We start from the raw sequence: 15067 nt of genomic DNA, 5'->3' as shown, positions 1-15067 counted from the left end.
TCCCCTGGCACTATTCAAAGATGAGCACCAAAGTTCTCCGGGTGTTCTAGCCAATATTTATCCCTCAGCCAATGCCTAAAACAGGTCATCAGGTCATTCAACTCATTGCTATTTGTGGACCCACGTTGTGTGCAAATTAGCTGCTGTGATTCTCTACATTACAGTGTTTTCATTTCAAAAGCATTTCAGTGGCTGTGAAGCACTTTGGGATGTGATGAAAGGCACTATTTATAAATCTAAGCTCTATTTCCAACAGCTCCATGCTCTCGTCCTTTGGTTTCCTGTCCTCCTTGGCTCCTCTCCCTTCACTCTCTGCTCCCTTGACCAGTTTCCTTTCCTACCACTTAGTCTTTGCACTCTACCTCTACTCATCCTCCATTTTGTGTAAAATAAATAAACTAGAACTATGTGAAATCATTTCAGTGACCTCTGTAGTCAACACTACAAACACTGAAGGGCATCACACTTCTTTCTAAAGCAGCACCAATTAAACAGAACTTGAAAAAAATGGAAAGTTTTGAAGTTATAGGTCGTTTTCCCAAAAAAAGTCTTGCCCTATTGTCTACTTCCTGATATTTTTCCACTCATGCCCAACACACAAGCCCATTTCCATAGGCAAATCCTCATTCTCTATGAACGAAAATGTGACCTTATGTGCAATGGATAGTGTGCCACCGGACAAACAATGAACCCTTTTATTGTTGGTGGTACACACCCGAAAAAGTACAGGTTACTCCTGGGTCCTTCAGATAGCTTGACTTATGGCATCATCAAGCCAACAGACCCAATGACAGCCTGAAAACAAGCTAAATAATAAAAGCTCTTGCCACAACAGCTCACTTTACCCCAGTGTGGCCCAAACCCAGGCAAACTGAGTTCTTCACCGGTAAATTCCAAATGGTCAACTTTCAACCACTGTAGGTTTCCTTCAAAGATCTACGTCTGAAACATCAATCACTGAATCCATATTGACTAAACTTACCAACAGTCCTTTTGCTGGGATCCAGGAATTCCAGCGGGTAGGTTTTCCCAAATCCAGGGACTCTCACATCAACTCCAGGTGGTGGTGCCGTTGTTTTGGTTGTTGTGTTGTAGACCAGCCTTCAAAAAAAAACACAAACTAAGAAACTACAAAAATAGGCTATCAGATTCTTTCTCCTAGTCAGTATTGCCTTCTCATGTCCTCGCGCCTCCGCCCTCACTTCAAGCTCTTGCCTCCCACACATTCAAAAGTCTACAGAAGCCTTTAGACCTGTTTGGACACATCAGATTTGAATCTTTGCCCAACAGGAAAATGAAAAACCTGTCAACACAATGTTGCAGCTGATGTTGTAGTTTTCACGTGAGCATCTGCTCTCTCATTTTAGAAGGAAGACCCACGCTCGGGCTTAGCAAGGAAACTTGGCTAACAGTGTATGGCAACCATTAAATGGGACCTCATGTTCGGTCAATCACCCCCACTTAAAAGTCACCTTCAGTCTCACGGTGCAGAGAGCGCCAGAATTCACTTTGATTGGAATCATTTCATCCTGTTAGCCTTTATTAGTGAGGCTCTACTTTTAAAGGGAAGCGTATTCACCGGAATTGCTCCATAACTGTAAAATGTTATTTTATGCTTGAAAATTTCATGTCTAGGGAGAGATCTTGTATTAAAAAAAAAATCAGTGAAGACGACAACAGGTTTATTCAGAGCAACATCTCTCGGTACTTTAAAAAGGTGGGGTGAAAGAGAACGTGACCAAGCAGGAGGCAGGACATCAAGAAGTTCTTCGCTGGTGCCATCATGTTTTGGACCAAAAGGCTGGGGACAGCACTCTCAATTAGTGACGTTACTCAAATTACCACTAATGGTGTGGAGGGCGAATTCTTGGAATGCATGCGAGATGGTTTCCTGGATCAGTATGTGGAGGAACCAACCAGGGAACAGACTATTCTGGATCTGGTACTGTGTAATGAGAAAGGGCTAATCAATAATCTTGTGGTAAAGGGGCCTTTAGCGACAAGTGACCTTAATATGATTATATTTTACATTAAGTTTGAGAGTGATGTAGTCCAATCTGAAACTAAGGTCTTCAATCTAAACAGAGGAAACTACAAGGGTATGAGGGACAAGTTGGCCATGGTAGATTGGGAGACTGCACTAAAAAGGTATGAAGGTGGACATACAATGGCTAGCACTCAAGGAAATAATGCATAATATGCAACAAACATATATTCCTCTAGGGCATAAAAAAAAACCAAAAGGAAAAGTGATCCAACCATGGCTAAGGAAAGAAATTAAAGCTAGTATTAAGTCAAAGGAGGAAGCTTATAAAGTTGCCAGAAAAAGCAGTCAGCCTGAGGATTGGGATCTTTTTAGAAATCAGCAAAGGGGGACCAAGAAATTGATAAAGAAAGGGAAAACGGAATATGAGCACAAACTAGCAAAAAATATAAAAACAGATTGTAAAAGCTTCTATAGGTATGTGAAAAGGAAAAGACTGGCACAGGTAAATGTAGGTCCTTTAGTCAGAGATGAGAGAATTTATAATGGAGAATGAGGAAATGGCAGAAAAATTAAATAAATACTTTGTTTCTGTCTTCACAGAGGAAGACGCAAAATATCTCCCAGAAATACAAGAAAACCAAGGGCGTGGCGAGAATGAAGAACTTAAAGAAATTATTATTAGTAAAAAAACAGTACTAGCAAAATTAATGGGACTAAAAGTCGATAAATCCCAAGGACCAGATGACCTACATCTTAGGGTTTTGAAAGAGGTGGCCATTGGGATAGTGGACTCATTGATTGTCATCTTCCAAAATTCTATAGATTCTGGAACGGTTCCTGCAGATTGGAGGATAGCAAATGTAATCCCGCTATTTAAGAAAGGAGGGGGGAGAGAAAACGGGGAACTACAGACCTGTTAGCCTCACATCAGTAGTTGGGAAAATGCTGGAATCTATTATAAAAGGATGCAATAACTGGGCACTTAGAAACTAATAGTAAGATTGGGCAGAGTCAACATGGATTTATGAAAGGGAAATCCTGTTTGACAAACCTATTGGAGTTCTTTGAGGATGTAACTAGTGGAGTAGACAAAGGGGAACCAGTAGGTGTGGTGCATTTGGATTTTCAGAAGGCCTTCGATAAGGTCCCACACAAGGAGGTTGGTGAACAAAATTAGTTAACAGACAGAAAACAATGAGTAGGAATAAATGGGTCTTTTTCAGGATGGCAGGCTGTGGCTAGTGGGGTACTGCAAGGATCTGTGCTTGAGCCCCAGTTATTCACAATCTATATCAATGATTTGGATGAGGGGACTAAATGGAACATTTCCAAATTTGCTGATGATACAAAGCTAGGTGGCAGTGTCAGATGTGAAGAGGCTTCAAGGGGATCTCGACAGGTTCAGTGTGTGGGCGAGAACATGGCAGATGGAATATAATGTGGATAAATGTGAAGTTATCCACTGTGGTAGAAAAAAAGAGAAAGGCAGAATATTTCCTAAATGGTGAAAGATTGGGGAATGCAGATGCTCAAAAGGGACCTGGGTGTCCTTGTACATGAGTCACTGAAAGTGAATGTGCAGGTGCAGCAAGCTATTAGGAAGACAAATGGTATGCTGGCCTTCATTACAAGAGGATTTGAGTAAAGAAGTCTTACTCCAATTATATAGGGCCTTGGTGAGACCACACCTGGAGTACTGTGTACAATTTTGGTCTCCTTACCTAAGGAAGGATATACTTGACATAGAGGGAGTGCAACAAAGGTTCACGAGATTGATTCCTGGGATGGCGGGACTGTCGTATGAGAAAAGAGATTGAGTAAGCTAGGCCCGTATTCTCTTGAATTCAGAAGAATGAGAGAGGATCTCATTGAAGCATACAAAATTATTACAGGGCTTGATAGGGTGGATGCTGGGAGAATGTTTCCCAAGGTTGGGGAATCTAGAACCAGGGGCCACAGCCTCAGGATAAAGGGTAGGCCATTCAGGACTGAGGTGAGAAGAAACGTCTTCACACAGAGGGTGGTGAATCTTTGGAATTCTCTACCTCAGAGGGCTGTGGAGGCTCAGTCATTGGGTATATTCAAAACAGAAAAAGTCGATAGATTTCTCTAGTAAGGGCATCAAGGGATATGGTGATCGGGCTGGTGAATGGAGTTGAGGCAGAGATCAGCCATGATCTCATTGAATGGCAGAGCAGGCTCGAAGGGCCGAATGGCCTACTCCTGCTCCTATTTCTTATGTTTAGTGCTGACTTCCTCGTAAGAACATAAGGTTACAAAAATTGTTCGAGAAAACGCTCTCCTGTCAGCTCTCCATTATAATCAAAAGGCTATTTATATTCGAGACTGTGCACAGCAGTAGGGCAGAAGGAAAAGGAAAGAAACACATTAATTATGAACAAACTTCTGTTCATGAAACATTCCGACACTAAGTCAGCAGGAGCTGGCAACCCAGACAAGGGCGCCACTGATAATGACACAGCCAATGCATTGACATTAAGCGCAGTTTAGAGCCATAGATGTCAGAAAATACAGAAGGTAAAATGACCATATTTGTACTGTAATATTCGAAGAAGCAATTCCTAGAGGAACTTACAACCTGACTGATTTGAGTTTAGAGGATCATTTATCGGAGCAAGACTCTGCAGTAATTTTCTGCATCAACACTAGATGACTGAGAAAAGACTTCAATCAAATCACCTCGAAGTCTACACTATGAGTAAAAAGCCCCAACTCTCAGCCTATGGTGGTAACTAAGGGCCTTTAAACTAAGTATCAATGTAGTGGCCCTCCTCTGAATCTTTTCCAGGGTCTCTACATCAGTGGTTCTTAAACATTTTTGGTTGAAGGACCCCTTTTCAAATTGATTAGTAGATCATGGACCCGCCATTTAAATTATAATACTCTATAATACTCATAATATGAAAGTGCTGCATGTAAAGAGTGTTTCAATAATGCTTTTAAAAACAGGTATTTACAGATAGCAGTGAGATGGGTGTGCCTGTTTCTCACACCAATTCTGGGCATTCTGCAGCAACAGATGGCCACCATTAGCCACTTAGGATAATTTTTAAAGCCGTCAGCAGGCTGGCCAAGGTGAGTGAGGGCACGAGCACCCATGCACATGCTGGGATGTTGCTGGAAGCCTAACTCAATGCCATACTGTCCCACTGGCATCTTCTGTAACAGCTGCACTGTGGGATTGTACGTGTTTGCGTGAACACGTTCAGGCACGTGTTTGAAGGGCCCCGCGGACGCTCTGATCATGCATCGGGAGGATGGCACAGGGTCGCGGCGTCAGGGAGCGGAATCGGCTCGACCTGCAGGGCGCGCTTGTTGCAAAGCGAGTGACAGCTGTGGGCTTCTGAGGGGATGCAGGCCCAACCATTGAGAATAATTCACAAGAACTGAATGAGTGTCTGTTTTATAAAGATGATGATCAGGCTTGAAATTACCTCCGGCTGCAGAACCCCGGAGAGTCTCTACAGACCCCAATTTGAGAAACTATGCTCTGTATCATCCACCAATTGAGGAGGCCAAAGTTGGCCACTGTATTCTCGATGAAGCCTAAGCAGGGACTTGTACAAGGACAGTATAGTATTTTTTGTTTTGTATTTGATCGTGCTGGCAGTACATTTGAACTCTGTATTTGCTTTTGTAATAGTCTTGTGGTACAAGTTGTGAACTTTCAGACATTCATGTTCTGAGACCCAGGTCTTTTTCCCCAGTCAAGAGCCTTAAGTTCGTAACCCTGTATTGTGTACACATGGTTTGGCACTGCCCACCTGCATAACACTACATTTACCTGTACCTGTATTAAATGATGTCTGCCAGAAAGGGGCTCATTCCCCCATCACGTCCTGGTTGTAATCTATTCTTTTCATCCAACGTCCTAACACCTGCACAAATCTTATGAATAATTCTGTATGAAATTGTGGTTCTTTATAATTTGTGACAATTTTATTTTGACATCTAACACTTAGAATATGGTTTTAAAAACCCAGATACAAATACACCACACTGAAAAATGTAGTGAGCAGGACTTGGCATATTCTGCAGACTTTAATATGCGCGTCTCAGCTCTGTTGTTGATATCCGAGAACAGTTTCAATAATCACTTATGGCCATCTCTTCTGATCTCACGGGCATCTAATTTGAAAACGTGGCCTTCCTGTTTCTTGCAGGTGCGCTGGGGTTGATTGTGTAATGATAGCTCATGCTCAATCAAAAAGCCCCTTGGTTGCCCACAGGGCAGTGGGGGTGCAGTAACAGAGTGAGTCAGCAGCTTCTTCCTCGAGAAACCCAACTATTGTAACATCTCTTCTGACTATACAACTAATACAGAGAGCAAGCCAGATAGCTTATGGAATCTGAACCAAAAAGAAAATCCCTTAATTCAATTTCTGGAGCATCTCAATGCATCTTTTCAGTGCTAAACATGGAGTACTTGACAGTTTCTTCCTTCCCCCAATCATTGTCATAATTCTTTCCATTGATTTCCTCTTGGATTCTCCTGGAGTCCTCACTGTGCTTCAGTAGTGTGTACAGGAGACTTTGGTTTATCCGGAGGTTGTATGTCCGGAAACCTTGATCTACCGGCAGAAATCAGGAGCCGTTCTGTTAGGTTGTTTTTCTTCTCGTGGCTTTTTTTTCCCCCAACAGTCAGGCTTTGGAAAGTCTCTCTGCAGCTGTTGCTAAGCTACAGAGACGCTTCCAAGGTATGGGCCGACTGTTTGAAGCTGTTGCTAAGCAACAGTGTTTGCTGTCAGATACGGAGATGAAAATCTCCGTATGCTTCAACATTAACTTTGTCCAGCAGTTTTGATAGATCAGCAACAGCTCGGTCCCGGATATAACAAAGTTTCCTGTACTGTGCTGTGGTGCAATGTAGAGGGACACCTTAACCTCTCATCATTATAGATCTTAGGACCACGGAAATTTACAGCATAGAAGTAGGTCATTTGACCCAACACACATCTTTGCCAGATCAGCCCAAAACTAATCCCATGGTCCTGCTCTCTCCCCATAGCTCTGCATTGTCCTCTCCTTCAAATATTAATTTATCCTTCCCTTAAAAGATGCAATGGTCTCCACCTCAACCATTCCCTTTGTACATGTGCACACAATGGTTGAATCATTTCATCTCGGGCCCCTCCATGCCCTTCAATGGAGCAACAAAGGCATGGTTTCTTCCAATTCTTTATATACACAAGTTTCTTCATCTCTCTTGCAAAGCCAACCAATGGCTCCAGCCTTAGTTCTTCCTTCATTGACATATTTTCAGTCACCATTTCCTCTTATCTCAAATGCAATCACTTCCTTTCAACTCAACTCTATAAAGCCAAAGTGTGTTGAAAACTGGAGAACTGCTATTGGTTCCACAAGCACTGAAAGCACTCTGCTACTTTGGCCAGTGGTCATTCTTGATGCAGCAAGTATCCGCAGACTATTCAATCACTCCAATGAAGCCCAATACTGTTCTGGATATGGAGTTCTATCCTGCACCAAATCCCATTCATCCATCAGCCCTGTACTCGCTGACCTACATTGGATCCTGGTCCCCCAATGCATCAACATTTAAAATGTTCATCCTTGTGTTTAAATATTTCCATGGCCTCACCCCTCCCCCATCTCTAACCTCCTCCAGCACTACATCCCCCTCAGAACTCTCCATTTCTCTGACTCCGGCCCCTTGTGGATCCCCCACTTCCTTTGCACTTTTACTAGCCACGCATTCAAACTCCGAGGTCCTGTGCTCTGGAATTCCTCCCCAAGCCCCTCCACCTCTTTAAAACCCTCCTTAAATCTCACCTCTGGCCAAGCTTTTGATCACCCCTCCCAATAACTCCTTCCTTTTTTTTTTTTTAAATTTATTCATTAATGGGATGTGGGTGTCGCTGGCAAAGCCAGCATTTACTACCCATCCCTAATTGCCCTTGAAAAGGTGGTGGTGAGCTACCTTGAACCACTGCAGTTCGTGTGGTGAAGATACTCCCACAGTGCTGTTAGGGAGGGAGTTCCAGGATTTTGATCCAACAACAATGTAGGAATGGTGATATATTCCCAAGTCAGGATGGTGTGTGACTGGCAGGTGGTGGTGTTCCCATGCACCTGCTGCCCTTCTAGGTGGCAGAGGTTGCAGGTTTGGAAGGTGCTGTTGAAGTAACTGAGAGTATTCCATCACACGCCTGACTTGTGCCTTGTAGATGGTGGAAGGGCTTTGGGGAGTCAGGAGGCGAGATACTCATCGCAGAATACCTAGCCTCTGACCTGCTCTTGTAGCCACAGTATTTATGTGGCTGGTCCAGTTAAGTTTTTGGTCAACGGTGACCCCCCCCCCAGGATGTTGATGGTGGAGGATTCAACGATAGTAATTGTAGTGTATGTGCCTTTAAGTCAGAACTACTTTTACAGCTCCTGTATACTGTAGTACCGGCAGTGACCACACCTGTACATAAGCTTTGCGCATGCCTCTGTACCCCCAGTCTTGAGACTACCCTCCTCCAGTAAAGACCTGTTTATTGTTAATGTACGGCATCCGTGTGATTATTTAATAACAGCATATCCACTGAACCACGGATCCAACAGTAATGCCATTGAATGTCATGGGAAGGTGGCAAGACTCTCTTGTTACTTGCCACTTATCAGCCCAAGCCTGGATGTTGTCCAGGTCTTGCTACATGCAGGTACAGACTGCTTCATTATTTGAGGAGTTGCAAATGGAACCGAACACACTGCAATCATCAGCGAACATCCCCACTTCTGACTTCAGGCCTCTATGAAACACTATGGGATGGAATGAGAGATTTTCTCCATTAAAGGTGTTTTATAAAAGAAAGTTTTTGTTGCTGGATCAGCAGTGGGATACCATGGCTCCCTGCCCCAGGGTCACAAAAGGAAAATGGAACTGGCCCAGCATTGCCTCAGATGAAAAAAAAAACTAAGCACAGACTAGCGACCCAACCAAGGACCTTCCCAGTGCATAGAACTATCAACTGATCGGTTAGCAAAGTCCTTGTGTTATTCACCATATCATTTCTATGCCATACAGTTTTTGTTTTACTTCACAAATGATTATTTGATATGTTTATGACATAGCAAAAGCCACACTTCTCTCTTCCCAGAAGTCAGTTATCACTAAAGCACAAGACCAGTCATATGAGTTTTATAAACATGGAGAACTGTTGATCAATAAACAGCTTCTTTCATATCTTTGCGCTGGCTTAATAAAAAAAATGCAATATCCTGACTAGCACAATTACCCTATTAGCTCTGGTTAAGAGGTCCCCGTCTATCTATAGTGGCATTAACCTAATCATCAAACACTCAGAGCTGCAGGAGAAGAAAGCCTCAGCGAATCAGTGTAGTAAGGCAGCTGCCCACTCTAATTCACTGAGCCCAATTCAATCATGAATATTTCAGCAACAAAATATTATTAATTTTTATGACAGGGAGACATTTAAGGAGTGATTGCATTTCACATCCAGATTTTCTCCGCTGCAGAATAATTCATTATTCCAGTTTCTATGGAGACAGAATTTTCCATGTGCCAAAGAGAGCTATTTTATAAAATTGTATCTCATTGGTGTTTATAAATGCATTTAGTCCAATAAAGGCAGAAAACAGACTGTGTTAATGTTCACTGCCAGAACTCCACTGTATTTTTACATAAAACATGTTTAAACAAACATTGTGTAATAATTTTTGTTGAGCAGTTTTGATACTTTTTTTAAGCTTACATTTTAGACATGTTTATTTGCAGCAACTAGATCTGTAATTCAGGCACAGACCTCTCGATACTGGCCAATGGCGAGGACACACTTCATATCTGTGTCAATCAGCGATTTGACAACATCCATTATTAATAAAACTTATAACAACAGAGATGGTTCATTCCATTTGTTAGTTATAAAGTCCTCACCTTCAGCCAAGTTGCTTTCCCCAACATTTGGTGACTGAAGAGTGAGCGATCAGCCCGACTGCTGGGTCTCTGGCCAATATTTATCCCTCAATCAACATCACAAACAGATTATCTGGTCATTATCACATTGCTGTTTGTGGGAACCTTGCTGTGCACAAATTAGTTGCCGTGTTCCCTACATTATAAGTGACTACACTTCAAAAAGTACTTAATTGGCTGTAAAGCGCTTTGGGTCGTCCTGAGGTAGTGTATGGCGCTATATAAATGCAAGTTCTTTCTTTCCTCATGTTCCTTCAGGCACCAGCTGAAGGGCTGCACTGGGGTAGGACTGGGAGCAGATCACTGGCCCAACCAGGAGTGATCCAAGCATGAGGTAAAAGGCAATTGCTCATCTCCTGAAAGAAAAAACACACATGGAAGCAAACACTCAATATATTTGATCGGATTGGCACTAACTAGCCAATTAACCGAGCACGAACCGGAGTTGAAAACAAATTTTAAATTTAAAAACCATGGGTAGAAAGTGTATCAGCATATTAAGCAGGTTAATGAGGTGAATGGGTTGGTCTAATTTTGTTCGTGCAGAGTTGGTACAGAAAGGAGACACACAAAAGGCTGGAGTAAGAGGCTCCAGTTAGGCCAAGCTCAGTGAAGTCATCGTTAACCGAAACCACTTGTGAAAATGGCATTTTCAGGGTACAGCAGGAGACTGCTTGCAAGGGAAGGGAGAAACAAAAAGCAAGTCAACGTTCTACCTCAAAGATTGGCGATGAGGAAGGCAGAGGACTGTGGCGAGATTCATTTCATGGGTTGCTTGACCAGAGTTTCTCCTTAAACACAGTTAAGACAGTGCATCCTCACAGTCCACCCAACTTCATCTCATTGGGTTTAGTGAGACAACAGGCACCTGGAAATAATTAGGTTAGTGCAGCCTGACTAGACTGAAAATGGTAGTGCTGAAAGGGTAGCAGGAGTACCCGTCCATTTTAAATAAAAACAGTAGAGATCTGTTATACAGGAAACTTTGGTTTATCCGGAGGTTATATGTCTGGAATACTCGATCTAATGGCAAAAATCAGGAGCCGTTTTCTATAAGCTTTTTTAGTTCTCGTTGCTTTTTTTTTTTCCCCAGTCAGGCGCTGCAAGGTCTGTAGCTATAGCAACAGTGTCAGCTAGAGACGCTTGCAGCTGCAGCCGACTGTTTAGAAGCTGTTGCTAAGCAACAGTGTTTGTTGTCAGATACGGAGATGAAAACCTCCGTATGCTTCAACATTAACTTTGTATGTCCGGCAGTTTTGATAGATCGGCAACAGCTCGGTCCCGTCGGTGCCGGATATCACAAAGTTTCCTGTATATGAAATTTAATCTGAAGGAATGCGGATGGTGGAATTTCAGAGCTTATAACTTTAATGCTAAGAAATCATGCCCAATGCCATGTTACTTCCTTGGAGAAGCCACCTCAACAAAAGAGGTGAGATTACGATCGCACAAAACCAATTTGAATGTAGCTGCTCGCAAGGCGATTCCAGATCATCTTACCAGTCAGTGAAATACAGACCAGCAAGACTGGAAATTATACCAGGCCACCCCCTCAAATCTGGCAGCACTCAACTCAAAAAAGACCTTTCAAGTACGCACGTTGCATGTACCAAGCATTACTCATGCCATACCTGATGTTGTCAATCCAACAGTCAATGACGAGAGGCAGAAGCAGCTCGAGATTCAGCCAGAGGGTGAAATAATCCACGGTTTTCTTGGTGCACAGGTAATGCACCACGGTAGGTTTGTTCAGCTTAACCTCCAGCTGGTTCCCCAGGTCACCTGGAACTGCCAAATTCAAAACAAAGTTACAACTAGGAATCAAATCAACAGGTACATCAACTCACTATCGCCACCCACATACACAAAACAAGATCAACAGTGATGAATGTGGGAGGAGAAGGAAAAGCCCTGCAGCTCCCAACTGCATTTTACTTTTCACCTTTTATGGAACTTTCTCTGCAGAACGCCTGTTCGCAGGCCGTCTGAACAGCAGCTTCTTTCCCATTAATCTTCATCTCCCCAGTCCTCTGGGAAGCTGTTGACTCCTCCCTAGCATCCAGCTCCACACCCAATTATTCACGCGAGTCTAGACAGTGAGTGTTGGCAGGCATTGAGGGGGAGGGGGATAAAGATCCTGCCCTTGTCTGATGTCAATTCACACATGCTTCAAGCAGGGGATGCTGGACAGCAATCAGGAGTGGCAAACCTGGCTGATAACCCCCTCCTGGCCGTCTGCTTCTAGCACCCCATCTACCACTCAGTCCGAAATGAGTAAACTCAGCATAGACCAGGGATTAAACTTGGGATCATCCTAGCCTGTATAGTCCATGCATTCACTGGATAAACATGTTGAGCCATTGAGCAGCAATTTTAAAGTTTATAGGTGAGGGAGGTTGTTAAGGCCAGTCATCACTCCAGTGATGATCAGCACCTGTATCCAGATGGACTGATGGGTAGGGCAGGACCAGACCAGACCAGAATGCGTGCAGAAGTGTGTCCATGTGGTCAAACTTCCACCAGTGGGACGGTATAGTATAGTGGTTATGTTACTGAACAAGCAATTCAGAGGCCTTGATTAATAATCATGGGATTCAATTCTTTTTCAAATCTGGAAATTAAAAGCTGGTATCAGTGAAAGTGACCACAATACTGTCAGACTGTCACAAAAACCCAACTGGTTTACTAATATCCTTTAGGGAAGGAACCTGCTGGCCTTACTCCATCTGACCTATATGTGACTGCAATCCTACACCAACGTGGTTGACTCTTAATCACTCAGTCACGGCAACCAAGGATGAGCATTAAATGCCGGCCTTACCAGCGACACCCACATCCCGAGAATGAATTTTAAGAGTACTCTCTACTGCTTTCAACAACATTCAAGTGTCAAAAATATTAAAAGACATAGACGAAGACTTTTACATCCAGATTCAAATAAAAACAATGGGCCAAAATTTGCGGTCGGAGGCATACCTCTGGAGTACGCCTCCGACCCCAAAAAATACAAAGGTACCCGCTGGCTCCCGGGTCCTAGGCCTGCAGGCGTTGCCTGCGCAAAGGCCCACAGATCCCAGGAACGCAGGCGGTTCGGAAATGTCCCATGCATCATGTGGGCCAGGTCGACCAATTAGAAAGGGGTATTCCTCACAAGCTTATGAACGAATCCCCATAAGCTTTTGAGAAATCCCCAAATAAATAAACACAACTGAAATACAACTAATGCTCCTATGTTCAAAATTAATTAAAAAGTCTCTAAGCATTTAAAATATAATTCTTTGAAAAATAATGTTAAACATTAATCCAGGCCAAAATTTACATAAACTAATTTTAAATGTTTTTGAATGTTTCAATAATTTAAATTTAACATTTATTTTAACCCTTACACTGGTAAAAGCAGGCCCTACTCCAGCAAGTGTTTTTGGGGTGCATGCGGATGATCGTCAGGGTGAACCCTGACAGATCGCAAGTTCCGGGTTTTCGCACATGCGCAGACCCAGAACTTGCGGGGCCATTCTGAGGGCTTACGATGGCGTACGCAGACATCGGCCCCGCAAAATCCGAGCCATCGGCAGTTTCTCAGTCAGAAACCAATATAGGGTGACACAGGTGTCAGGTATCAACTAATTTATCTATGGCAAGGAAACCATGCCAGCAGAACAATGGATGTGAAGCATGTGAGAATCTTATGATCAGGCTGGAATCCACCCATGTGCCAAGAGCTGGCTGGAAGCCAAGAGGTCATTTAATCCAAGATCTAGCAACACATTCGCTGCTCCAAAGGACCGAGTCGGTGTCAACAGCATATACTAAAATTGGAACGATAGAGAAGATTAGCAATACACAATGAAAAAATATTGAAAAACAAATCCAAAAATGTGCAGGTCAGGTTGATTGGCTATGATAAATTGACCCTTAGTGTTAGGGGGATTAAATACGTGGGGTTACAGGGATAGGGTGGGATATGTGTTGGTGTAGGGGTTACGGGGATCGGGTGGGATATGTGTCGGTGCAGGCTCGATGGGCCGAAATGGCCTCTAGCTGCACTGTGGGGTTTCTGTGATTCTGTGAAACAGCAATTAAAAAAATAATGGACACCTTTGTAATCCAGAGTGCTCACTGATAAAATTACACTCCCAAAGCCCCCCGCACCCCTCCACCCAGCCAATAAAACACAATATCCTTTAACAATGAATCGTACCCTCACTGACATCCATGTAAAATCACTTTCCAGGAGGTGGTCAGTGGATGGGGGATTTCCTAATGTGATGACTGGGGGGGGGGGACACGGTACATACACTAAGTGGGGCTCAGTAACATGGAGCATCAAACCAGGTAAACATGGTTACCTGCAACATTTTTGTGCTCACTATTGGCTCTGACCTCATGTGGAATTCCCACATTTCCCAAGAATATTAAAATTGCTGCTGTAATACATAAACAATCAGAGTATAGCTCATGAAAGAAAAAGCTCCTGGTTTCTCTGCAAGGGTAGTGTTAAGACTATTCGCATGTTCTGTCTCTTATGTTCCTCTCCCCTACTACTGAAGTACGAATGCACCAGGGCAAGACTTCGGAGCCATTTCAACTGACCAAATTGTTTGAGCTACTTATTTTGACTTAAAGGCAGCTTTTCAGGACCTTGGCCTGATAGACACTAATGTCCAGCAGGTAGTGTGTTTTATATTTGCCAAAAGTTGAGTTTTTCAGCAACTCCTTCTAAATTCTTTAGCATTAAAAACAAAACCTCCAGGAACTGCTTAGATTGGTCAGCTAAGAATGGAAAAATCAAGACAGCAGAGAACATTAAGCTTCTTTAATTGACCGTCCTATCCTCAGCCATCCAAAACTCTGCTGCTGAAACCCTCATCCCTGCCTTTGTTACCCCTAGACTTGACTAGTCCAATGCACTCCTGGCCGGCCTCCCATCTTCCACCCTCCATAAACTTAAGCTCATCCAAAACCCTGCTGCCCATGTCCTAACTCGTATCAAGTCCCGTTCACACATCACCCGTGCTCGCTGACCTACATTAGCTCCCAGTTAAGCAACGCCTCGATTTTTAAATTCTCATCCCTGTTTTCATGGCCTCACCCCTCCCTATCTCTGTAACCTCCTCCAG

At 43.3% G+C, this 15067-nt stretch overlaps 1 protein-coding gene across 1 annotated transcript in view; it reads right to left on the bottom strand.

Moving 5' to 3' along the window:
* pla2g15 (phospholipase A2, group XV) overlaps positions 1-15067 on the bottom strand; it is a 58285-nt gene that overhangs the window by 23443 nt on the left and 19775 nt on the right. The window contains exons 2-3 of the mRNA XM_085991198.1: positions 11579-11735; positions 983-1101 (exon numbers count right to left, since the gene is read on the bottom strand). Of these exons, the coding sequence (XP_085847324.1) occupies positions 983-1101; positions 11579-11735 (276 nt within the window). The remainder of the gene's footprint in view (positions 1-982; positions 1102-11578; positions 11736-15067) is intronic.

The sequence above is a fragment of the Somniosus microcephalus genome, chromosome 6 (genome assembly GCF_052327205.1).
Source record: "Somniosus microcephalus isolate GS21.2 chromosome 6, FLI_Smic_1.0, whole genome shotgun sequence".
Taxonomy (NCBI): domain Eukaryota; kingdom Metazoa; phylum Chordata; class Chondrichthyes; order Squaliformes; family Somniosidae; genus Somniosus; species Somniosus microcephalus.
The sequence above is the reverse complement of the archived record's forward strand: the minus strand, read 5'-3'. Positions and strand labels throughout refer to the sequence as shown.